General features: G+C 50.5%; 6 protein-coding genes across 6 annotated transcripts; 3 read left to right on the top strand and 3 right to left on the bottom strand.

Annotated features, from left to right (window-relative positions):
- Window positions 1-1,206: 1,206 nt before the first annotated feature.
- UCRPA7_7171 (putative secreted protein) lies at window positions 1,207-4,382 on the bottom strand (the record flags this gene model as incomplete). The annotated part of the gene is made up of 4 exons (XM_007919705.1): window positions 1,207-2,593; window positions 2,648-2,963; window positions 3,017-4,298; window positions 4,374-4,382. 4 exons carry the CDS (start codon window positions 4,380-4,382, stop codon window positions 1,207-1,209), a joined length of 2,994 nt encoding a protein of 997 aa, XP_007917896.1.
- Window positions 4,383-12,514: 8,132 nt separating this feature from the next.
- UCRPA7_7170 (putative glycosyltransferase family 20 protein) lies at window positions 12,515-14,227 on the top strand (the record flags this gene model as incomplete). The annotated part of the gene is made up of 3 exons (XM_007919704.1): window positions 12,515-12,818; window positions 12,881-13,253; window positions 13,309-14,227. The coding sequence occupies 3 exons, from the start codon at window positions 12,515-12,517 to the stop codon at window positions 14,225-14,227; spliced, it is 1,596 nt and encodes a 531-aa protein (XP_007917895.1).
- A 762-nt stretch (window positions 14,228-14,989) lies between these two features.
- Window positions 14,990-17,620, bottom strand: UCRPA7_7169 (putative vacuolar import and degradation protein 27 protein; the record flags this gene model as incomplete). Its single annotated transcript, XM_007919703.1, has 2 exons — window positions 14,990-17,439; window positions 17,602-17,620. 2 exons carry the CDS (start codon window positions 17,618-17,620, stop codon window positions 14,990-14,992), a joined length of 2,469 nt encoding a protein of 822 aa, XP_007917894.1.
- Window positions 17,621-20,263: 2,643 nt separating this feature from the next.
- UCRPA7_7168 (putative prenylcysteine oxidase protein) lies at window positions 20,264-21,938 on the bottom strand (the record flags this gene model as incomplete). The annotated part of the gene is made up of 2 exons (XM_007919702.1): window positions 20,264-21,828; window positions 21,881-21,938. The coding sequence occupies 2 exons, from the start codon at window positions 21,936-21,938 to the stop codon at window positions 20,264-20,266; spliced, it is 1,623 nt and encodes a 540-aa protein (XP_007917893.1).
- Window positions 21,939-22,685: 747 nt separating this feature from the next.
- Window positions 22,686-24,489, top strand: UCRPA7_7167 (putative t-complex protein 1 subunit zeta protein; the record flags this gene model as incomplete). The annotated part of the gene is made up of 4 exons (XM_007919701.1): window positions 22,686-22,727; window positions 22,783-22,877; window positions 22,937-24,195; window positions 24,251-24,489. The coding sequence occupies 4 exons, from the start codon at window positions 22,686-22,688 to the stop codon at window positions 24,487-24,489; spliced, it is 1,635 nt and encodes a 544-aa protein (XP_007917892.1).
- A 240-nt stretch (window positions 24,490-24,729) lies between these two features.
- UCRPA7_7166 (putative pdcd2_c domain-containing protein) lies at window positions 24,730-26,029 on the top strand (the record flags this gene model as incomplete). Its single annotated transcript, XM_007919700.1, has 3 exons — window positions 24,730-24,855; window positions 24,908-25,038; window positions 25,195-26,029. 3 exons carry the CDS (start codon window positions 24,730-24,732, stop codon window positions 26,027-26,029), a joined length of 1,092 nt encoding a protein of 363 aa, XP_007917891.1.
- Window positions 26,030-26,172: the final 143 nt, after the last annotated feature.

Raw genomic sequence — 26,172 nt, 5'->3', positions numbered from 1 at the left:
ATGTTGCCTATCATCAACCATACAATTCTGCATTGTGGTAGTTCGACCGGAACAGGCGGAACACGCAACTACGAACAGCCTATCAGACTGACGGTTGTGGCAGCTGCTCGCGTGTTACAGGAATTGCCAGCCAGTCCGTCGGTCGAATAGAACAGAGAGTAAAATGTCAGACATAACGAGATATGTACCGAGCCTGGTCCACTTTGGCTGGATGTCGTTGTTAGTCGGACCCATCATGTTACGCGTTCCAACTTGGGTGGATTTGCATAAGCTAGAGGTGCCGTACAGTTCAGCCCTAAAATGCTTTCGGCCAAAGCTAAGTATTACTCCGTATGAAGTCATGTTTGCGCGTCAGTTCCATGACATTGGCTAGCTTTGTATCAAGTAGCGCTGGACATAAGGCTTGCATCGTCCTATAAGGTAGGACGAGTCATCTGGCATGCGCCAGCAGCCCTCGGTCGGAGCTCACAATCTCTTCAATACCTTTCTATTGTTCACCCGCTTCAGTTCATAGCACCGCACGCATTGAAGGCTGTTCTCTTGATCTGCATTTCCTGGTCTTGTTCCTGATTAAAGTGGATGCAGACAAGGCCCCAACCTCGGCGCGTTCGGATACGGAGTGAAATGTTCGGACCGTAGGAATGCAACGAGCCCGACCGAATATGACCTGTGTCCGCTGTCAGTTGGCTGGGCATGTCTGACCACCTCCTGTAATTTTTTTACTCTTATTGGCCGAGAATTACTGATAGAATAGCTATGACTGAGGTCCAGGTCGAAGCTGGAAACCGAACCCAATGCGAACAACGTCGATTGAGAAGGATCGATGCACTAGCCGCCAATTATGTATAATTGGGGCACGAGGCAAAGCTTAACGATCCTAGTCACCCAGTGCCGCTCATCACGGGCCAAGTCAATCACCTGGACCTTGAACGCGACTGATTGTTCACAGAAACAATGCAGATGTTAATTAGCATGACATCCCAGTATAGACGGGTGCAGAGCTAAACATATCACTCAGTCAGGCTCCAATACAATGGATGTTTAAAATCATCGCATCGTTTGTTCATAATCATACCTAGATCTAATTGTCTAGGCTCATTTTCGACCTAGATCATGACCCGTCCTTTCCTCAAACCACCCACCCCCACCCGGCAACCCAGAGATATACACAGCGCATTGCTAAATCGTGGAAACCGTACACCCATGTTAGGATGAAATCTTGGTATCGCGGTAAGGCAGAAGCATGATTGGCGACACCAAGCCGTAGTCCTGCCTCTTGGCAACACCATACACGCCAGGCTGCGTTATCCTCAGGCGGTTGAGCAGCGTCGTGGCGACCTCGATCTCGAGCTTGTTCTCTCCCTTCTTCAACCACGGGCCGATGTCGAATTGCGTCTTGAGCTGCGGCTGGGCGGGCAGCTTCTTGCTATTCAACGATAGACGGAACGAGCCAACGAAGTCCGGAACTCCAAGCATCGCGCCGGCATCCTCGGGCCAGTCGGAGGCTAGAGTGAAAGTCGTGGTGTACGTGCCAATACCAGAAACGTCCTGCAGCTCGGTGAAGTTTGTCCACACCGCCAAAGTGTCGAGCTGGAGCTTGTGGTTAGTGTAGACGGTTTCGGTGCTGTTAGGGTCGTTGGTGGGCTGCCAGTCCTGAACATCAAGAGTCCATCCCTTGAGCTCCTTCGCCGCAGGAATAGAGCCCACATTGCTGGTGACACTCTTATCATTGCTCAAAGACGTAGTGAAGCTGCCGGCCCGATTTGAGCGGAGATAGAGACCTGTATCCTCCCGGATGATGACCTGCCCAGTGGATTTGACGGCATGCACGGGGACCGAGCCCACCGGAACCACTGTCACCATCATCGCATCGTACGCGGGCAGACTCACGTGGAACTTGATTTGAGTATCGGAGAGCTCCTCATAATGTCCCAAAGGAGTCATCTCTCCGGTCCAGAGATTCATGATGACTGGGACGCCCTTGGCAGATCGCCTAGGGATGATGACATCGGCTTCGACTGCGTGGACTTTGGTCTTTGTGGAGACAGCATACGTTGCGGGCGAGGCAGCGACGAAGAGAAAGTGGTCTAGATCACCATCTACGCGGTGATAATTGATGAGCTGAGAAGAGTTGTATTGAACATCGGGCAGAAGTCCGCGCTGAGCAAAGGTGGTCATTCCCGTTCCGATATCATCGCGTGTGGCAACGTTCACGACATTAGGCTTCTTGAGAATGTCGGCAAAGATCGAGGTGATTTGAGGCGTGTACTTGAATTCACCGAACTGTGTTGTGTGAGCAATTGCTTCTGACATTTCATGCATTGGGGGCTGGTGGGGGAGACATACTCCGTAGGCTGTCACATATGACCAGTTGCCAACAATCATAATAGGCAGTCCAGCCTCGGCAAACTCTTGAATCTTCTTGGCTGAGGCAAGCTTGGTCATTGGCTGTCTGGTCGAAGTGAATGCGTCCCCCTCGAATGCCAGCAATTTGTAGCCAGGGCCATCAGGAGCAAGACGCTTGTCGCGGACGGTGGCACTGGGGAGATCAAGAAGCGAAGGCCCGATGATGTTCAGGCTCCATCCAAGCATACTTCGCAAACATCAGTCATCTGACAAAACGAGATGGTTGGGATGGATCACTTACGTTCCACTGTCAGCATACCAGGGGCTGTTATATCCGGCACCGATGTACCCTTTTTGTTCGAAGAAGGCCACATCGTGCTTCGGTTGTCCTCTCTGAAGAATCAACTGCATGCGTCCAACATATCCCATAATGTCACTGACGTGGTTCCAGAGTGGGATGCGAGGGCCCCACGACTCAGAATAACCAATGTTGCCGCTGTAGGGTGTGAACGCAGCGAAACCCGGCCACTGTGCAGTGGGTGCCTCGAGATAGGAGAAGCCGTGGAAGACCTGGTGGTTGTTTCCAGACGTGAATATGGGGTTCAAAGTTTGAAGAACTGTGTTTGATTGTTAGCATGTGAGATCCGTTTGCCGAGAAGCAGTCGCTTACTCAAGTCCCAAGTCACGGTGTATGCCGAGGCAGCAAATGCACAAGCCTCATTCGAGATCAGCTTCAAACCCTTCATGTTAGCAGCACCGGCCAGAGATCGGTAGTCTCCCAGATTCTTGAAGCCCAGGCTCTCGCCCTCTGGTATATCAACAGCCGCTGAGGATGCCATGGCTTCGGTAGACAATCCGTATGTCTGCGCACGGAACTTCATGCCAAGAGACTTGCTCCACGAAGTCATATGTCCCGCATGGTAATCAACATACATCTTGCCCAAGGTGTCCCAATAGTCGTTGATAACACCTCGGGTTACCTCCGTATCATTGAAGGAGAATGCCTGCTTCTGATTCTCTAGTGCGACTGCGGGAAGGTACTGGAAAATGTCGTACCCCATGCGTGTCTTGAACTCGCAACGCAATCTAGGGGTCCAGAGAGTGCTGTACTCAAGCTCAATCGAGTCCTCGAAGAATGAGCCTCCGATGGTCTTGAAGGCTGACTTCAGCTCTGATGACAGAATATTGTGGTCGAAGTAGTCTGTGGCAGCTTTGATGCCCTCAGGTGACAAATGGTCAATGACGGCACCGTCGTGAGCATCATGCGGGCCAGCCTCTGCCTTCTGTCCGGTGCCTCGCATATGGTACGAGATAATTAGCCAAGTGCCATTGTCGGGTGGTGTGAAGGTGATGTTCGAGTTCGAGGTCAAAGCAGTGTTCCAAAGATTGACTCTTGTGCCCAAGTCAAGAACAACAGGAACAGCAGTGGTCTTGCTCGCAGCGTTCATTCTCCAAGCTTGCAGAGCAATCAAAGTCGCATTGCTCACCTCATCGCCAGCCGCTTTGTATGGCGCGGGAACGAAGCCACTGTAGGTGGTCCCGTTTCCTACGACCACTCTGCCAGTGGCGACCTCTTTCTCGGCGGCCTTGTCATCGGGCGTCAGTGTAGGAATGGAGGCTGGATATGACGGTCCGACGGCAATGTCAATCTGAAAGCCCTTTGCCTTTGCGTGATCGGCGGCAGCTTGGACGGCTTCTAGCCAGGGACCAGTGGCCCAGCCGTGACCAGCAGCATCCATGTCGACATGGATGCTGGGATGGACATCGTTAATCTCTGCACCACCAAAGCCGCCATCGTACATCTGGTCAATCTCATTCTTGATCTCGTCAACATCGACCAATCCATGTGGCCACCACCATCGGAGCTTGGGCTTTGCTGACATGGGTGGGCTGGAGAAAGACGAGAGGAGGTCCGCCCCTGTGCCAGTAAAGGCTCCTTGAACCCATGATGACTGGCAGTTGTAAAATTATTAGCTGCAGCTCAATGACAAGTTAAGGCGGAAGCGATTGAGAAACAACGAGCTTACCAGAGACATGGTCGCGGATCTGGGCCAAGAGGGACTCTTTCACAACGGGAGTGAAGGCGATATACCGCCGACTGTCTGCCACCAGAGCTACACTGCAGAATTTCTCCGTAACTAGGTCTCCAAGCAAGAGCCATGGTATTGGGGAAGCTCCTCTTTTTAAACCCATCCTGAGCCATCTGGATGGATCTTGACATCCGGGGAAGACGCTCATGGGACCCTTCGGTTGAATTTTTTCTGGGGGCCCCGGCCCTAGCATAGCGTTGGAGCGCTGAACCACCTCCACGGTTCCTCGTGCTCGTCAACCATTACACCGAAAATCCCTGGCGGTCGAGTCGTGAAGAGCCACGATGGTGGTTGCCAATATGGATTAGCTCGTGTGGGGAAGTTGGGGTAGTCCCTGGGCCGTTTGGGGTGACTTGTTTAGACAAAATTAGAAGCTCGCTGCGGGGTATAAAACTCTTAGGCGGTTCTGGGTTAGGGGACAGTCTAACCAGCCTCCTGGATCCTGTGTAGATGCAGGACTTGTCAGAACTTGTCAGAAACTATTAGCTCTAGTGCCACAGGAGCCATCACGGATCCCTTGTCTCTCCTCGGCCATCTGTCGCCGAGCTGGGGGTTCTAGAGTGTCAACCATGTGGCAGAACGGCAATGTCGGCCCCCATTACACCCATTATCTAGCCTCGATCGGGGCTTTGTTCACTTGCCCCTGGTTCTCCTTCACCGCCGAGCAGGGATATTCCTCGACGCCGCACAGAATTGGCCAATGTCAAGCATCCGGATTTTGATGTTGAAGTTGACTGTGAAGCAGGCCAGAAGAGTCTTGCCCTCAGACTGCTCGCAACCGCGTAAGCATGTCTCTTAGTGGACAGAACTATTGATATATCTCAAGGCCGCTCAATTCCAAGTCCCGCAACAAAATTAAGCGAGAGATCTGTCTTGACTCAGCACGTCCGATTCGGCACAGGTTTATGTTTATGTCAAGTTCCGATGCGGAGGTGTTCCGGATTTTCAGGTCCATGGGTCTACGAATTTCCAGTTTCCGTTGCCTTGTCTTCGCCCAATCTCTTCTTTCAATGCCAACTCTTGGCTACCTCGTTTCTCTCGTCACTTGGCATGTATTACTTCCAACCTTAAACTGACGCGCCGGCTGATTGACTTACTCATATATGAATATATTGATGATGTGTGATTCTAACACCTTTCCTCAGGGGAAATGAACGGCATGATTTGAAATAGATCGACAATCTTATCAATGAGTGTGGAGAATTTGGTCTGGGCAACGACTGAAAAAGCACGGGAACAGCGTTCGTTCTCGGTGAATTTGACCCAGCCATGATCTAGCGATAGTTGTAGGCGTTACCGAGTGCGCCACGGCGGCTACAGAACTGGCAATCACTTTTATCATTGGATGCCTTGCCTTTGAGATGGAACGAACGATGGCCAACTCCAACATGCAACCATGACTGATAACAGTGATATGTGTGGGGTGGGGTGCCATAAGGACTATATGCTATATCATTGGATGCCTTGTCTCGAGAAGCACCATATATGGTCGGGCAGTGCATGTAAAGTTGGTAAGCCACAAAATTAGCATGAATAAGGGTGGTGGGGGCGGCAGTAACGGAGTTTATAGTATGTTATTGGATGCCTTGTCTGTAAGATGAGTCTCTCGCGTGTGTAACCATGACTTGTATATAAGAACAAAGAAATGCCCGAATGTAGGCACTATGTGGCGAGCTAATACTAACTGACTACCGAGTGAATCCTGTTTAATTTATTTGCCCCAAAAACGGGGTTTCCTCACTAAAGATGTCACCAAATATCAGATGGATAATGACCATAGCAGGCGGCCTCTTCGGCATTTACGCGGCACAACATTCTCTGCCTCTCTTTGAGCGGTTGCCGAGTACAGTTAAAGCAGTTTCCGATATAGCTTCCCTTTCTGAACAGCTGATACCTGGGTCTAAAGACCTAGTAAGACAAGGAATTTGCTTGATATGGGGAAGCATGTCTACAACAACACCGTCAATCCTAGCATGTCAGAATTCTTCATCTGAGATGCGTGAAACCACAGCAGATTCGTTAGATCATTCGGGTGACGAGGAAAGTCCACAAGAACTGCAGCAGACCATCACCAAGAGCCAGTCAAGCCCAAAGGTCTTGACGTACGACGATTACACTATCGGATGGATCGCTGCTTTGCCCAAAGAGCTGACAGCAGCTATGACCATGCTTGATGAGATACATTCCGATCTTCCCAAGCCGTTAAATGACGATAACACGTATCTCTTCGGTGCTATCGGCAAGCACAACATCGTAATAGCTTGTTTACCTAAAGGCCAATACGGGACTATCTCAGCAGCTGCAGTTGCAGTTCGGATGATTAGTTCTTTTCCATCGATGAGAATGGGCCTCATGGTTGGCATTGGTGGGGGAATTCCTTCTTCTAATGTCAGCCTTGGAGACGTTGTAATTGGTATACCAAAAGACCAATACCCTGGAGTCGTTCAATGGGATTTGGGAAAGGCGAAGGACAGTGGTTTCGAAAGGATTGGCTCTTTGAACAATCCACCGAACGCATTGCTTTCAGCATTGAGCAGGCTAGAGTCGAAACATGATGCTTATGGGTCCAAAATACCGCAGTATATTGATCGTATCAAGAGCAATTGGCCAAGATTGATATCTAAATATACGTGGTCAGAGAGACGACAAGACCCTAACGCAGAGAATGGAGAGCCAAGAAAGCCTGAAGACATACTCATACATTATGGGCTCATTGCGTCTGGAAATCGAGTTATTAAGTCCGAGAGAGAAAGGAACCAGATCAATGAGCAACTTGGAGGAAACGTCTTATGCATTGAAATGGAAGCGGCAGGGTTAATGAATAACTTTCCATGTATCATCATTCGGGGTATCTGCGACTATGCCGACTCACGTAAGAATGATGACTGGCAGGAGTATGCTGCCACCGTGGCCTCTGCTTATGCTAGAGAACTGTTGGAAGTTCTACAACCAAGTCAGGTTGACGCAGAACGGCCAGTTAGAGAAATACTTGGGGAGAGTTAGTCGTTTTTCAATCGTTCTGTTGAGAAACGGGTGGTTTCTAACGGCCTTCAGTTACAAACAGTACAAGCAGAATTGAGTCGAAACTAGACAATATGGCAACCCGTGAAGTGTTAAACTGGCTAAGTCCTGTCAATTACGGTTTTGACTATAGTGAAATACTCGCACAAATCCAGAACGGGACTGGGGAATGGTTCCTGAAATCCCCGGAATACCAAATGTGGTTCCAGTCTGGCAGCAAGAACTTGTACTCCCCAGGTCTTCCGGGCGCAGGAAAAACATGTATCGCCACTCTAGTTATACATGACCTTCTTAACAAATTTCGGAGTGACAGGTCGACGGGTATAGCTTTTATCTATGCTAGTTTCAAGCGTCAAGCTGAGCAGAATGTTCAACATCTACTTGAAACGCTGGTTAGACAACTATCGCAAGATGAGTCAACCTTTAGACACGTAAAGCTCCTGTACGACCAGCATCATCAACGCGGTGAAACACGACCACAATACAATGAAATCTTGAGCAGTCTCCAGTCGGTTTCAAAAGAGTACCTAAGAATCTACATTGTGATTGACGCCTTGGATGAACTGGATGATTTTGATAGTCGGCGGACGCAATTTCTCCAAGCTCTCTTCAACATACAGCAGATGAGCAACCTTTCTATCTTTGCAACTTCAAGATCTCTGCCGGATATAAATAGTGAGTTTGAAAGGGACATAAAGCTTGAAATATCAGCTACTACCGAAGATGTGGCAAGATATCTCGATGGGCAGATGTCCAATCTCTCAAGGTTTCGGAGGGCCAACGAGGATTTGAAAGACTTCATCAAGATTAGGATCTTAGAGGCGACAATGGGAATGTGAGATCGCTAATTCACTATTATACGCTATCATATACTAACACTCGCAGGTTTCTTGTGGCATCACGCTTGCTGGAACTGCTAGCGGATATGACCACGGCCAAGAGTATCAAGACTACACTCAACAACCTACCAAATGGGTCAGCAACTCAAATGTATCATTACCTATACAACAGTACTATGCAGCGTATCCTGAGTCGTGAATCGGATCGCAGAACACTTGCCATGCAGGTTTTATCGTGGACTACATTCGCCGAAATACCTCTCAAAATATCAGATCTTCAGCTTTTCTTGGCCGTAGAAACTGGAAAGACGGAACTCGATACCGATAATATACCAGATGTCGAAGATATTATATCGGTATGTGAAGGGCTAGTCACCATGAATGCACCAAATGGCATTCTTCAACTCGCGCATTATACGGTCAAGGAGTATTTCAATCAAACATGGACCTATTGGTTTCCCAGTGCCGAAGCCACTATCGCAGATGCTTGCGTAACATACTTATTACTCGATCTATTCAAAGAATCTCCAATGATAGGAAGCAGTGATCACAATACCAGGTGGAACCCTATAAATGTAGTATATTTCTCGCTCTGGAGATCGCCGTATAATGCCTCGGCCTTTCAGTACGCCGCAAGAAGTTGGGGGCATCATGCTCGCAAGGCTGGTCAAATCAGTGAAGGAGTTTTCAGCTTTCTTCAAAGCCCAATATCATTGCGACCATCTTGTAAACTGTTACTGTGGTCTCATATATGTACGGGCCTTCACCTGATGGCTCATTTTGGCCTCGATGACGAAACCCTATTCCAAGCCGTTCTATTAGGCAATGGCACCAACAATACAATAGATCCAGACTCATTATGCTCTTATGGCTGGACACCACTATACATGGCTGCGATCAGTGGCAATGAGGGTTTGGTGAAGCTACTGCTGAATACAGGCAAGGTTGAAATCAATAGGATATGGCATTGCAATACTATCTTGTGCTCGGCAGCCCTCAAGGGTCGCGAAGCTATCGTTCAAATACTACTTGACACAAGAAAAGTTGATCTCGACATAGTTGATGACTGTAATGGCTTGGGGGCATTATTTTTGGCAGCGGAAGAAGGTGACAAGGATGAAGTAAAGTTGGTACTCGACGAAGGTATAGTTGATGTCGACGAGAAAAATATCTGGGGCACCACACCATTGTACCAGGCCGCCAAGAATGGCCACGAGGCTGTTGTAAGCCTACTTCTTAACACAGGCAAGGTCGATGTCAACACAAGAGATAAGCGCGACGGTACGACACCATTATTCCAGGCATCCAAGAATGGTCACACGGCTGTAGTCCGACTCCTGCTCGACTCAGGCAAGGCCGATATCTTCACAGAGGATATTTGGGATAAAGGATTACTATCTGAGGCAAAAATGAATGGTCACGAGGATATCATTGAACTGTTACAGATTCATGGTGCTAAAAACAACCCTGTCCCTTCAGCGTCATTTCTAGACTCCAAAGTTCTGTCCACCACGACAATAGCATAATTCTCTTTTGATATCTAAGGCTTGTATCTAGTCTGTCTATTAATCTGAAACATCACAATTCGGACCACGCTCATTGTAGATCCGTGATCAAGCTATTAACAGCATCACTATGAGAAATGAGACATATTGCAAATCTTCGAGTTGGGCAGCTCAGAACCCACTAGACTTAATAACCATAGCTAACATGAATCGTGTGCTTATATCATTTGAAGACTCATTGTTCATCAAAGCCAGTCCTGTGCCATTTACAGATATGGCTACCCAGGTATTCAACCTAACCTAGGACAGTTTCCTGCATGTCGAAGGAAGACCTTTCAAAAAGTCTTGCAAGATCAACGTACTCGAATAAAACTAAGTATTCAGACGAATTGGGGATAATTATTTCACGCTGGAAAGCTGCCACCCTAAAACTATGCTTAGCTAGAGGAATACGGCCATGCTTGAAGCATGATGCACGCTGCCCATGACTCCCTGTGGGTCAATCGGAGCTCACTTGCATGTCAAATAGCGTGCTTGAAATGGTTCTCGATGAAAAAAAAGCTCGAAATTCCCGAATTATCGAATCATTACTATCGTGCTGTTGTGTTTTATTGCGTAGCTCGTTTTAGACGCGCTAAGAAGGCTAGAAATGCTGAGAATCTGCGTCAAGATGCCCAAATAGGCTATTTTTGAGCTTCAGTGACGTCTGAGTGTGTGGGCAGGTCAGCCGGAAGCTAATTGGAGGGCGGTTTGGTCCGGAAAAGAGGGCCTGTAGTGGGCACAGCGTGGTGGCAGGTGGGTGGCTGATTGGGTAGTAGCTGACCGCTGAAGAGACCATGCCGTTGGCTAAACTGAATGGGTAAAAGCCGTATCTGTATCTGTCCAAGATGTCTGCTGGAAATCCATCAATGGCCAAAAGAGCCGCTGGTGACGCGGGCGTCTCCTAGCGGGCGTCGTCGGAGCGATGGGAGACGGGCAGGTCTGGAATTGCTCATGACAATGAGATGTAGCCAGCAGAATTCTAGATCTGGTACTGATAGGGAGAGGCCGTTGCTGGAAATGACGACAAGTCTACTTGGGCTCGTAGTAGTGACGAGACTAAGACATCAGGTATTTCGGTTGTCTCCTGATGCCTTTCGCTCGCTTGTGTCTTGTGTCGTTGCATTACTGCCTAGGTAGCAGGTAGCTTATGATCACGACACTACTTCGATGTACATGTACATGTATTGGTCCCGTAATGATAAGTCGCAATCGGTACTGTAAGTCGGGCTGAAGCTGCATTGCTGCCCCTATCATACACCCGTTCAGTGTCCATCCAGCCATCCAGCCATCCAGCTTGTTTCGGCGAGAAAGGCACAAAGGTGGATGCGGATGCCATGCACGGCCGGGCGGGCGAACAGGGGCCTAGCTTCCTCTCTCTACCTACGTAGGTAACTAGGTACGCTAGGTAGGTAGTTGGCCATTGAAAAAGATGAGATGGATGGGAAGACGGAAAGCAAGCCGCAAGGGGGTCGCGATTGTTCAGAGTACAGTCGTGTATCTCGGAGTCTCTCCATATACTATATACTACCGGTATCATATTAGTACCGAAGATGCAGGCCCATAAAAGCCGCAACCAGCTTGACAAGACACAGGCCACCACCAAGAAAGCCGGGATTTTATCGTGACTGATGACTGATGAGTGGTGACTTGTGACTTGTGACTTGTGACTTTGGAGTGTGCAAAGAGTTGCGCCCCGCGAAATGCTCTTGTCGGGTCTTCTCTGGTAAAAAGTAGCTACTGCATAGTAAGCTCTGAGAAAATGAAACAGATGGGCCAAGCTGTAAGCTGTTCTGGTCAGCCCTGGCAAATGGCGCCTTTGTTGAGTCTGTTCAGTGTTAGGCGTGCCTCAGAGGATCCAAGCTAATAAACATGAACAGCAATTACGTCGACGGCTGGGCATCCAGGCTCCGTGCTTTCTTTCTGTTAGCTTCCACTGGATTGGATTGAGCTGACTGGGGGTGCTCATCATCAGCAGCAGCAGCACCATAATGAGTCCGCCCTGAAATCATGCTCGTAGCCACCAGAGAGTACCTAGGTAGCCTTTATTATTAGCTGTTCCTCGTTGATAGATCTCGCTTGCTCTTTTCTCCCTGCTGTGGCTGCTGCTACCTAGACTAGAGCTCTCGTTCTACCTTTTCTGACCTTTGTTAACCGTGTTGCTACCCCGCCATCATCACAGCATCCACATTGGAAAAAGTTGGCCACTGCGCACCTCCGGGTACCTACCCACCAAAAATTCACTGGAACTGAACCGACGAGCGTCCCGTCCGTCCAAAGTCATCCATCACCCAAACCTCCCAAACCTAAACTTCCCGCAATCCGGTCCGACTCTCTTAAATATCCGACCATCTTCCGGCCGTGCAACCATCCCTAGATCGAGTCTACGCAGCTCTTCCTGATATCAGGCAGTCCGCTCTTGAGATTCTGCTCTACTTGCGGCGCAAGCTTTCCTGAGCCTCCACGTCCACGTCCACCAGGTGCCTCACAGAGCACGACGGCAGTTCGCCGCTGTCATCACGGAACATCGCCAAAGTTGAGCCTTTCCTCCCGGCCGACCGATCTATTGCCTGCGGCAGGACAAATCTCAACAGCCTCGCCGCTTCCCACGGCCAATTGATACCCTCACTACCTGCCTATAGCTCTCCTGCAAACCTAGACCTAGACCGCAAACATGCCCGGCGTCGTCGACGGTAACCAGATCCCCGGGCGTCTTCTGCTCGTCTCAAATCGCCTGCCCATCACCATCAAACGAACCGAGGATGGCCAGTACAGCTTCTCCATGTCCTCGGGAGGTCTCGTCACCGGCCTGAGCGGTCTCTCAAAAACCACCACCTTCGAATGGTACGGCTGGCCTGGCCTAGAGGTCCCTGACAATGAGGCCGGCCCTATGATTGATCAGCTAAAGAAGGAATATAATGCTCATCCCGTCTTTGTGGACGACGACCTCGCCGACAAGCACTACAATGGATTCTCTAGTATGTGATTCCATTTGACTTCAGTTGTGAGGCTCCACCAGAACTAACATGCCCGCCTACAGACTCCATCCTCTGGCCGCTCTTCCACTACCACCCCGGTGAGATCACATTCGACGAGTCCGCGTGGGCTGCCTACCGCGAGGTCAACAGACTGTTCGCCAAGACGGTCATCCAGGATGTGCAGGACGGAGACATGATCTGGGTACACGACTACCATCTGATGCTCCTTCCCGAGATGTTGCGCGAGGAGATCGGAAACACCAAGAAGGATGTCAAGATTGGCTTCTTCCTGCACACACCGTTCCCCAGCTCCGAAATATACCGTATCCTGCCCGTCAGAGAAGCTCTTCTGCTCGGCGTCTTGCACTGCGACCTGATTGGATTCCACACCTACGACTACGCCAGGCATTTCCTGAGCAGCTGCTCACGCATACTGTAAGTCTCCAGTCGCATGTCTTGGTCGAGGAGGAACAAGTTAACACGACGCTAGATCAACTCCTACTACACCCAACGGTGTCGACTTCAACGGAAATTTCGTGACAGTCGGCGCCTTCCCGATCGGTATTGACCCGGACAAATTCGTCGAAGGGCTCAAGAAGCCCACCGTGCAGAAGCGCATCGAGGCGCTCACCAAAAAGTTTGATGGGGTGAAACTGATCGTCGGCGTCGATCGTCTGGACTACATCAAGGGCGTGCCGCAGAAGCTGCACGCGCTCGAGGTCTTCCTGACGGAGCACCCAGAGTGGATCGGCAAGATTGTGCTCGTGCAGGTGGCGGTGCCGTCGCGCCAGGACGTGGAGGAGTACCAGAACCTGCGGGCGGTGGTGAACGAGCTGGTCGGGCGGATCAACGGCAAGTTCGGGACGATCGAGTTCATGCCGATCCACTTCCTGCACCAGAGCGTGTCGTTCGACGAGCTGACGGCGCTGTACGCCGTGTCGGACGTGTGCCTGGTCTCGTCGACGCGCGACGGCATGAACCTCGTCTCGTACGAGTACATCGCCACGCAGCGCGAGCGCCACGGCGTCATGATCCTGTCCGAGTTCACCGGCGCCGCGCAGTCGCTCAACGGCTCCCTCATCGTCAACCCCTGGAACACCGAGGACATGGCCAACGCCATCCACGACGCCGTCACCATGAGCCCCGAGCAGCGCGAGGCCAACTTCCGCAAGCTCGAGCGCTACGTCTTCAAGTACACCAGCGCCTGGTGGGGCCAGAGCTTCGTCACCGAGCTCACCCGCCTCAACCCCCAGGCCGAGAGCGGCAGCAAGATCGCCCTGCGCAACGTCGGCGGCGCCATCAGCGGCGCCGTCAAGAGCGCCGTCGACGCGGTCACGGGCGGGTCCGCCGCCGCCGAGGAGAAGAAGGAGGGCGAGGAGGCCAACAAGAACGAGATGGCTGCGGCATAGGCGCCGCCGCTACCAGGGGGCGTCTCCGGGTCGCGGGGGCGCAGGTACCGGAGGGCATTGACGCGCACGACGGACTGTGTCTGACGGACCGGTGGCGGCTGGATGTCAGATGGATGTGTAGATGAAGGAGGGGGGATAAAAAGAACAAAAACAACGAATTGCTTTTGTAGCATGAGAGTTGTGGCTTCGCTGCCTGGGTGGGGCCACACACGATGGGAAACGGGATCAGGTTCACGGATGGAATTTGCAAAGGGACACGAATCAAATCAAGCACCGGAGTATTGGCATTTTTTGACACATCGTTAAAGTAGCATAATGTTCAATTATTAGAATTGCTGCATCCGGTTGGGGCTGCCTATGTGATATCTATCTAATCCTTCCCAACCTGCTGTAAAACGTCGAAGACCCTAGAGGGCTGGTCCCTTAAAGCACCAACTACAATCGCGAAAAAAGGAGATTACGCACGGCGTCAAACGGAAGACCAAGAAGACAAAGGGGCAAATGAGCATATGATCTACATAAGCTAACAATCCATTGGCTTCGCCTAGGGGAGGTATCAAAAATGAGAAAGCAAATCCCACGCAAAACGAGACGGTGATTCCTAACTCCTCCTCTCTGTTTTATCCCTCATCAACACACGTAGGTAGCGAAAATAGCAACCAGCTGCTTCTCGTCTTCCTGTCCGCCACTTTGGGCCTTACAAAATCCTCACTCTCGCCGTAAGAGATGCCCAAGGTGTTTCTCCAAACAAAACCTGCCCCCTTAATATGGTGAGTTGACGACATCGTCCTTACCGAGCTTGTATCGTCCACTATCTAGTCCCCCAACACGGCCTGAGGTCCTGCGACCGGCACCACTGGTGCTTCGTCGTCCACCAGCAAATTCTCCGGCGATCGATTCTCGCGTCGGGCGCTTGAGCTTGGACTGGGGCAGCATGTTGACTTCATGGGGCAGGGCATAAATGACGTTCTTGTCCGTACCATAGCGGAAGTCGTCCGCCTTCACCTCATCCGTGTACCGCTTGATCATGTATGGTGCCTTGTTGCCCCTAAGCACCTTCTTCAGGTTCCATTCAATGACGTACGGTCCGGTAGCAGTAATGATGGAAGTCTCCTCGGTGCCCTCACCCACGTTGAATTTGGCTGGTGTGAAAGCAACGCCTTTGCCAGTCTCGTAAGCGAACTGCGCAACGTGCTCCGGCGTGAGCGCGAGGCGGCGAGGTTGAGGCTTGGAGTCGGCAGCGAATGATTTTTCGAAGCCAAGCTTTCCCTCATTCTTGCCTGACTTCTGCATCGCATCAATCAGGAGAAGGTAAGTTCGGCAAGTGGCAAGCACCCAGCGACCGTCAGCAGAAACATCAAGACCAAGAATTGCTTCGCCCAATGCTGGAATATGTGTCTTCGCATTGATGCCAAGTCGGTCAAAGAGGCGAACGTCTCCCTTGTTGGATGCAACCGCAACGTAACCTTTCTCTGTAGTAGCGACGGCACTGAAGTCGTTCTTCGACACATACTGCTTGAGTTGGGAATCGACAAGTTTGTTGCCGGCGAGACGGGGATCAATTCTGTAGAGAGCATTCCTGCTAATACCCAAAAAGGTTGGTTCGTGCGTCATCTGGGCATACTTGTTCTCTGGAGCAAATGTGACCACTGGAATATCGTCATGAACCTTCCATTCGTCTACAACCTTGCCGTATTCGAGATCCATGCGGTATAGCTTGTTCGGATCGGTATCATTCTGAAGGATCATGTTGTTATCCTCGTTGTGAAGCATCACCTTCTTTGGCGTGAAAAGCTTCCCACCAGGCGTCTCAACCTTGCTGATGTTGGTCGAAAACTCGAGCTTGTTATTGGGTGTATGTTTGAAAACTCCAATCTTCGAGCCTCGCACAACAAACGAGCGGTCGTGCTTGTAACCAACAGCAATAGCTTTATTTGTCTCCTTGTCTTTCGGTAGGACATCGACATCATCCTGCTCCTCATCGCTGTCGTACTTCTCACTTCGAGCTGCGTCATCGTCCTCCTCTTCCTCTTCTTCCTCGATGATCTCTTCTTCCGGCTCTTCCTCTCTGGCGTCAGCGTCCTCCATAGCAAGATCCGCAAAGGCGTCAGTGACGTAGTCTCGCTCTTGCTCCTTGATCTTGGTCCACTTGATCTCATTCAGTTGCTCCCATAGAGCTCGCAGAAGACCTTCTTGGAACCGTTCCAGAGTCGCCTGGTCTTTGAAGCGGAGAAGCCAAGAGTACGCTGACCCGTCATCTGAGAACTGGTTGAAGATGAATGACAGGAACTCGAAGTTGAAAACAGGGTTGATATCAGCAACAACAGGTATCCCTAGCCAGTCACGGTCATTGCTGCCAACCTGGAGCCAGTACTGCCAAGTTCCAACCTCGGAGACCGTTGCGGTGACTGAGGCATCCTGCTGGACGAATGCACCTGAAGGAAAATCGAAGAAATGGAGTTCTGCATTTTCTAGAGCAAGAATCTCGCGAGCCTCGGGTTGCGCAGCCGACTTAGGTGGGAGTGTATTCTTGCCTTTTCTAGTCGGTGTGCTGTCCAAGGGTTCTTGTGGGGGAATCTTGTCCCGCTTTGCACCCGTGTTTGGGGCAGTCTTGCTCAGAAACATGGAGTCGGAGGATTCGATCGATCTCGTGAGTGTTGGTGAATGTAGAGGGCTGGCCTGTGGGATAGGTTGGCCGTCGAACTCAAATTGGCGAAGATCTTCGTCGGACGCGGTTGTGAATGGTTTCCTGTACTTCCGCTCGTATTGGCACTGCTTCGCAACGAGTTCGAACTGGTCCACCTGGGTGGGTTGGATGGAGTGATCGCAAACGAATTCGTACACATCCCCCGTATCGCCGCTCAGATCTCTCCAACACAGAACCTTCTCAGAGCCCTCTCTGTTCTCGACTCGGAATTCAAGCGCCTCGTCGAGAAGGAACGTCTTTTCGTCACGGTCGGAGGCAAGTGCGTCAATCGCAGCATCTTCACCTTCCTCTTCCGCAAGCAGTTCCTCCTCACCCTCCTCATATACACGCTGCACCACGAGCTGGTACTGAAAGTCCTGGGCAGTCTTGCGGATTCGGGCGGCTGCGTCTTTGAAGATAAGTTCGGAGTATCCTTTTGGTGACAAAGGTCTGACAAGGTACAGTTGTCCTTGGGGCAACTCGATCATCGACTCCTGGCCGCCTCCTCCGAAGATGAGCTTGCTAACTATAAAAAATCACGTTAGTCACGTATCAGTAATGCATAATGCCGACGATGGGAAGAAAGACGTGGGTGGCGAGCTCAAGGCCGTTTGTTGACTTTCACTGCGAATTTTCGCTGTTGCCGGGGAGCTATCGTGGGGCTGTTATCATGCGGGGCAAAACTTACCATTTCGAAGCACGAACATGATGACTGCTGGCAGCGCGTGATGTTCGTGAGAGGGCTTCGGTAATCTGGAATGTGTGGTCGGAAGGAGAGAGCGGGAGTGCGAGAGGGTTACCGCGTTTTTTTAAGGAGGAAGAGATGGCAGGCGGGAAGCTGTCCAGAGCCTGATCTCGTAGCCGGCTGATGGTGGAAAGAGCGATGTGCGTCATAACAAAGGAGTTTCTGAAAGATGTTTGGATGGCGGGGTCGGTTAGCCTGGGTTTGCCCAGCTAGCGGTCGTGTGGCGGTGCACGTCGCCCCCAAAGTTGCCCAAAGTTGCCACATCTTAAGCTTTGTGTTGCAAACAGCCATTCACGCCACAGAAACTGAGACATGCACCAGCTTTTCATCAGGCACCTTCATCCACCGTGGAGATACATCGGATGACACGCTAACCTGACAAGTCACTTAAGAGTGGCATCGTTCATCCCACCAGCAGTCAGCACGTGACACGCACGTGATGAGGCACTCCCTTTGGTGACCCCGTGATTGTAGTATGGATGTCTGATCATACAGCTGATCAACCAACCACCGGCCTTCTTTGCAGATATTGGCTTACACGGTCTTGGAAGCCGTAGCATTTCTCACTGAGTTAGCTGTGTCGTTGGTGAAATTGTGTTGTTGCTAAGACAATGAGTGTCTGTTGACTCTCAGAGTACGAGGCATACCCAGTAGCCATTCTTGACAGACACTTTTTCGTCTATTGGAAGTCATGGGATGGACGAGCTAAACACCGATAGTCGTAACTGATAAATCAAAAGGTTTAGATTGTCGGGTTGGGCTCATTGGCCGGCTTCGAGCGCCACCGAAAGAAAAAAGGTTAGGCAATATTCCCTTTGGGGATGCCAACCGCCGACAGTTATCATTGCTTCAAGTTCGTAAATGCAATCATTGCATGGACCACACTAGCTAAGTAAATGGCCCAGGCTTAAGGATGTTGTTTGCAACTAAAGTGTCGTGTTTGATTGGTTTCAATTGCGATTTAGCCACGCAATTGGTCACTTGTACAATCAACATCAGCGGGCGCCCAATGCTGAGCCATATATTTCATCCTATTCTCTTCCCAGGAACGGCTTGATGGTCGTTTTTGCAATTTGCAATCCTAGCTTTTCTTCCAAAGCTAAACGAATAGGTGACTGCACGAGAAAAGAAGATGTGTAATACACAAAGCCTTGCAGCTATTGCAGTTCTTTTTGTAGTGAGCCCGTCGGTCCGGGGAATCAAAGCATATGGGTTCCTTCTGATACTGTTTCTGTTTCTATTTGCACCTACAATCTCTCTTTTGAAAGCTCCCGCGAAGCCCAGGACAAGAATCAAAACCAGATAATGCTATTAACGAAGCCTAAATCAGGATATACGGGCAACTTCAGTGTGGGCTTCAGCCTTCAATCATCATATGCAGCGGCTGCGATCATATTTGACCATCTCGATGGTACCCAGGAAACCGTATTTCGGAGCATTGAGGGCGATGGTGTCTATCGTCGGACCATAGCTAAACTGTCGCTTTAGTCTTCGCGGCACCTAGCGTAAGGTTCAGTTCCTTATGGTTGCACTATTAATGTATCAATGCTCTGTTTGTTACAAGGCCGCCATATAATGGTCTGGACGATTACTTCATGGATCTTCCAAGAGTCAAGGCCAGAGCTGCTCTGAAGCAACTTGGACTCCCTGCCTCATTTGAAGTAGGCGTCTTAGGGAGCATGGTCAAGACACTTCGCACTAGAATCGAGTTGAAGTTCAGCGTCCAAAATTTCCAGTGGATCTCTCACTATTACTCATCTCATTGCCTTCTACGAAGAAGACGCGGAGGATGTTTCTGAATATTCTGGCATTCAACATGTAAAGCCTTCAATTCCAGATTTCCCTGCGTTCTGGGAAAGTGCGACCGCGTTCGTTGGGTATGGTTTTGGACTTTGCGAGCACTACAAGAACGAGACCAGATGTTGGGATGAGAACCGAGACTTCCCGGATAGGTACATCATCGCCGCGCACTATACTCGCTCCGCGCTCACAATGTCACTGCCGGTATTGTATTCTGGGTTCCAGCTGTATGAACCTCCTCATCGACGCGTAGAGAATTACAGTCTTGGGGCCGACGCCTTGAGCACGTACCCGAGCCCTGGCCAATATTGGCAGGGGCTTAACACGACCTTACTTGAAATCATGGTCACATATCCCCAGTCGAGAAGCCAGAGTTCATTATCGTCACGGGCGATCAAATGGTCCATGGCAACTTTATAGAACACTTAAGAGGAGCAATGAAGGATCATCTAGGGTATGTGCCACCTATTTTCAGCGAGGAATGCAGCAGTGTCGCTGCGAAAGGAGCAGCGGAGCTGAGAAGGCGTGCATCATATCGTGAGAAATACCCGTGGGAAGATTGGTAAGCCATATTCAGGATCGGGGGGATAATATGGCGCTCAATACAACAAGTGCACCCACCGGGTCCCCGAGACCCTGTTTTTGTGCTGTGAATATTTCAGTGTATTCTTTTGCAGTCTAATCCTTGATAGTAGCCCTGGCACTAAGTTATTCCCCCCGCTCAGTTTTGAATAGGTCATTGGAATACAACAAATTCTCATTCTTCTATAGTTGTTCTCATGACGTTCTCGAGCTAGTTGCTCCTTCACAGCTCATCTTCTTGCACGCCAGCCAAGATGCTCTGCTTCCCCTTTTGTGGAGAGGGCCGTGCCTGCTCCTTATCGACAGCATTTCCAGTGTTAAGTCCAAGACAGTTGTCCACAATGAGTCTCGCGACGTTCATCCCCATCAAAGCGCTCGTCTCCATGGTCGAGATGAAACTCTCCATACCGGACGTGTAATACAGGCCTTCGCGGAGGATAGGGTCCTGAAAAGTAACGCGCGGAAGTTCTTGAGGATATGAGAAGAATACATGCGGATAGTACCATGAGATTGGCTGTAATATCACTGTATCTCCCTCATCGCCACTCTCCTGGGGCGTGATGAAAGAGTCTGGTACGGGAACTCCAAGCAACTGTGAGAGGAATTCGGGGGTGATCTTCTCGGGAGAGAAGATCTTGTACAAGTATTCTTCTTGCAAAGTGGCTGGATTGACGATCGTGCGTAGGCTGCTGATGGAGAAAAAGCCTGCCTTGCCTGAGCCATTGGCTCCCGAGCTAGCATCGTCGTCATCTGCGAGCGTGGTGAGAACGCTTGTAGGGATCTTGGCTTTGTCATCCAGGCTGAAGAAGTCTGGGCTCATTTGGAAAGGAGAGGCGAATATGGTGACGTGCAATCGCACATAGGGTATCTCGTCGATGGCAGTCTTGATGATGTCGCCAGCTGTCTTGATATTGCTGAACTGATACGGTGTTGCGATGACCACGTCATCGAAAGCGATGACGTCTGTCTCTTCATTCGCATCTTCCTTATCGGTTGGTCGTGTGCTGATCAAGTACTTGGCCTCGGCAGCATTGGCCTGCTTACCGTCGAGGGTTATCGAAGATACGGATGTATTCAGATATAATGCAGCTCCCGTATTCTTGACCATTCGGTCGAAGATCCGCCAGTTGCCTCCACTAACAGCAACGGCACCCTCAGGAGCCATAGACACTAATGTGGTGAGGCCGTGGATTTTCCCTAGATTCGTGGCGTAATTCACTCTAGTAGCTGCTTGAATAATTTCGTGAGCAAATGATTGTCCAACATTGTTCTGCTCCAAGTACTGTTCCCCTGTCTGTCCGGTAAGGCTGGCGAGATCCAATTCGAAAGCCCTTGCTGTTAGAGACCTGAAAGGAAAATAAGGCGATTCATACAGCTTGTGGAATTTTGTTTGAGCCGCTCCTACTAACTTCTTCGTTCGGTAAGGAGCCAGCCCATAACGCCAAAAAAGCTTGGTGAGATCCCACCATTGCCAGCTGTCTTCAGATTGTTCGAAGACAATCTTCTCGCCGTCCCAAATAATGACAAGCGAATCGGCACCCTTTCCGTAGGGATCCCTGAGCGGTAACTCAAATTCCTGGCTGGCATTATAGAGAATAAAGTTCTGCTCAACAAAGATGGAAGCGCCGAGCTCTACTGCTTCGTGGGGATTGTCATATGGGTTGACAGTCAGTGTGCGTCCGCCAATATGATCCGTTTTCTCAAATATTGTAATGTTGACAGCAACACCATCACGCTCAGCATACTTCTGTAAATAGTACGCTGTCGAAGCACCTGCGGCGCCAGCACCTGGAAATATCGTCAGCTGACACGTACTATCGTTGAATAGTGAGCGCAAAACCTAAAACGACCCTGGGGGTGTCCTCGGTCACCAGAATTTGAGATGCTGCCGGCAGCATGTTGAAGGCTAACACTGGTTGACACCCATTACCTGAAGAAGCTCGCAAGAGGCTTGCTCTCGACCGTCTGATAGGTAGAGATGGCAAGGCTCTCTATTACACATCACTTCTTTCGCATTCCACCAGTGCAAAGAGTGAGGGAGGCGTTGAGATGAAAGATACTGACCAATGATGGCAACTTGTTTAACATCGGCACTGTCAGATCCCACGGCTGAAGCGGCGGCCGCCACCACACACCCAGCAAGGCTACTCAGTTTCATCTTCATGTTGTATTGCTACTCAGCGTGCAATTTGGATATAATGGCAAATGTGAAAGCGAATAATCATGTCAAACGCATGAATCTGGGCGATATCATGACGTTTCATGAAGGGAGGCTCTGCCCATGTCTGACCACAAATGAGATAACCGCGGCGACACATGGGCAATCCCTATTCAGCGTTGCGTCAGTGAGGGCACTTTAGGTTGTGAGATGGAATCTACCGAGTCTACCAGCTGACCGAGGTGGGAGGGGAAGTAGACACTAGCTAGCATCCCATTGGCCAAAGCTCACGTCGACCCCTGCAGGTGCGCCAGCTGTACCTCATCCCGCAGCCTGCCCCGTGCCTCGAGGCAGCACAAAAAAAGTTCAAGTAGCGGAGACTGGATTAGACACCCACTCAATACCACGACAGCGACCGATAACTGCCTGGCGACACACGGTGCTTTAAAACACCGCAACACATATCCGACAGCTGCAGTGAGCAATCATGTCTGCTGCGCAGCTCCTCAACCCGAAGGCCGAGTCAAGAGTAAGGACAGTCCCGTGCGAGCAGGTGGCTAAACGCAGACTAACCGTGGCGACAGCGGCGGGGTGAAGCTCTGAAGGTCAACATCAGTGCTGGTGAAGGCTTGCAGGATGTCTTGAAGTCAAACCTGGGCCCTCTGGGTACTATCAAAATGTATGCTGTATTCCCCCTTCCATCTCGCTGCGGTCCTTTCATGCTAAATGTGGTAATAGGTTGGTGGATGGCGCCGGACAAATCAAGCTTACGAAAGACGGTAATGTTCTACTACGGGAGATGCAGATACAGAATCCTACCGCTGTCATGATCGCGAGAGCGGCTACCGCACAAGATGACATTTGCGGAGATGGAACAACCTCGGCAGTGCTCCTCATCGGCGAACTGCTAAAGCAAGCCGACCGATATATTTCAGAGGGTCTACACCCCCGAATCATCACCGATGGCTTCGAGATTGCGAAGAACGAGACTCTTAAGTTCCTCGACCAGTTCAAGCTGCCTAAAGAAGTGGACCGAGAACTCCTCCTAAACGTCGCCCGGACATCTCTCGCTACGAAGCTGAATGCAACTCTCGCAAGTAAGCTCACGCCGGATATCGTGGATGCCGTCCTAGCCATCTATGAAGCTCCGGCGAAGCCCGACCTACACATGGTGGAGATCATGAAGATGCAACATCGGACCGCTTCCGAAACACAGCTTATCAAGGGTTTGGCGTTGGATCACGGCGCTAGGCATCCAGACATGCCTAAACGTGTCGAGAATGCTTACATCCTTACTCTCAACGTCAGCTTGGAGTACGAAAAGTCTGAAATCAACTCTGGATTCTTCTACTCTAGTGCTGAGCAGCGGGACAAGCTGGTCGAGAGCGAGCGGAGATTCGTTGATGCAAAGTTAAAGAAGATTGTGGAGCTCAAGAAGGAGGTTTGTGGCAATGATCCGAAAAAGAACTTTGTCATCATCAACCAGAAGGGCATTGATCCCCTGTCACTGGATGTGCTGGCAAAGAATGGCATTCTGGCACTCCGAAGAGCGAAGAGAAGGAACATGGAGAGATTACAGCTTATTTGCGGAGGTATTGCCCAGAATAGTGTTGACGACATGTCTCCCGATATTCTGGGATGGGCTGGCCTAGTCTATGAGCAGCAACTCGGCGAGGAGAAGTACACTTTCGTGGAGGATGTCAAGGACCCCAAGTCTGTGACCCTTCTTATCAAGGGACCGAATGCGCACACCATCACTCAGATTACCGACGCTGTACGAGATGGACTACGAAGTGTTTACAACATGATTGTGGACAAGAGCGTGGTTCCAGGCGGTGGTGCTTTCCAGGTTGCTGCTGCTACACACCTAAAGAGCGATGCTTTCGCGAAGACGGTTAAGGGCAAGGCGAAGTGGGGAGTTGAAGCATTTGCTGATGCTCTGTTGATCATTCCCAAGACTCTTGCTGCGAACGCTGGCCACGACATCCAGGATGCTCGTAAGTGTACTTTCTCACATCTTGATGAATGTTATGTACTAATCAATGCATACAGTTGCCGCCCTGCAAGATGAGCATGCCGATGGGAATGTTGTCGGATTGGATCTGTCCACGGGACAGCCCATGGACCCTACACTGGAGGGCGTGTACGACTCATTCCGTGTTTTGAGAAACTGCATTGCCTCCAGTTCCGGCATTGCATCAAACCTACTGCTATGCGATGAGTTGCTGAAGGCTCGCCAGATGGGCAGGCAAGGTGGACCAGGACCAGGGATGGACGGACCTGAGGAGTAAAGGCCAGGAAAATGTGAGATACCACTGTAAGAGTTATCTGCGCACAAAAAAGGCGTTCACATAATAGATTTGAATGAGATCATGGATTCTTTGTATAGTGCGTGGTGATATTAAGTGTACGGTGCCTAACAGTGACGGTGATGCTGGGAGCAAAATGCCCCACCAAAAAGTCGATATCCAAAAAATTTAACCCCACATTGGCGACTTTTTGAGAGCAACAACCTCTCTACAGCGACAGCCATGGCTTCCTACGATAGCGACGACTCGATAGAAGAGAACGAGGACTTCACTGAGACCGATGTCCTTCTAGGATATGCGTCAAAGGAATCCAAAGGCGAAACTACAAGCCGGCTAGGTGGTAAACCGGTATGAGATGCCCCGCCATTCACTCTTCGCCTTGTAATTAACGGTAGATTAGGATTGGCTCGACGCCGAGAAAGCTCCTTCAGCTGCTCTCGCGAGATGCAAGATCTGCAAAGACCTTATGGTTCTGATTTTGCAACTGAACGGCGAACTACCAGAGCGATTCCCCGGCCACGAGAGACGATTGTATGTTTTCTCCTGCCGTCGCAAGTCGTGCCGGAGAAGAGAGGGAAGCATACGAGCGCTGCGAGGTCTACGAGTAGCACCGGGTTCAACAGCCCGGCAAGAGAAGAAGAATACAGTCACGGCATCCAGGGAGGAATCGAAGCCGATTGATCCTAGGTCGGGTCTCGGAGAAGCCTTGTTCGGTGTGAAGCCAGCCGCAGGAGGGTCGGCTCCAGTAAATCCATTCGCAAAATCTTCAGGCGCGAATCCTTTTGCAAAATCGCCATCCCCAGGCGGTGCCAACCCCTTTGACTCTACCTCCTCACAAGCAAAGGTTGCAGAATCCAAGACGGAGACCGAGGAAGCAGTAAAGGATCTACCAAAGACTTTCGCTGAGACACTGTCTCTAAACAATCCACAGCAGACCCATGGACCTCCCCCTCCTCCAGAACCGTGGCCGTCCGAGTCAGACCAACCGCAGTCATATCCCGTCATGTATCTCTCCGATGCCGAGTACGAGACCCTCGACCCCATACCGCTCCCTCCTCCTCAAGCGACCACAACAATGGATCTTGATGAAGGGGGACCGTCCTCTGGCTCTGGAAAAGAAGATAAGGTCGTATTTGAGTCAACGATGGATAGTACATTCCAGAAATTCGCCGACCGTGTAGGACAGAACCCGGAGCAGTGTATTCGATACGAATTTAGTGGCCAGCCGCTTCTATACTCGAAAGCAGACGAGGTTGGAAAGCGGTTGCATGATGCTGGTACCAATGGCATCCCGAGGTGCGGGAACTGTGGTGCCAACAGGGTGTTCGAGGTGCAACTGACTCCCCAGGCAATTACAGAGTTGGAGGCTGAGGAGGAGGGACTGGAGGGCATGGACTGGGGAACGATCATCGTAGGAGTTTGTGAGCGGGATTGCCAGGAGAGAAGTGCAGGCGAGGGAGAACCCGGATACCTAGAAGAATGGGTTGGCGTGCAGTGGGAAGAACTTACGATGAAGAGATAGAGCGTCATAGACAGCAGCGTAGTTTTCAAAGCACACAAAGCCAGGGAGCATGTATCAGGTCATCATGATCCCATTTCTGTCTATCAATCGCCATGTCGTGACACGGAAAATGCGACTATAAACTTCTCCAACAAATTGAAGTT

The sequence above is a fragment of the Phaeoacremonium minimum genome (assembly GCF_000392275.1).
Source record: "Phaeoacremonium minimum UCRPA7 unplaced genomic scaffold PA7_03_scaffold_500, whole genome shotgun sequence".
NCBI classification, from domain to species: Eukaryota; Fungi; Ascomycota; class Sordariomycetes; order Togniniales; family Togniniaceae; genus Phaeoacremonium; species Phaeoacremonium minimum.
The sequence above is the reverse complement of the archived record's forward strand: the minus strand, read 5'-3'. Positions and strand labels throughout refer to the sequence as shown.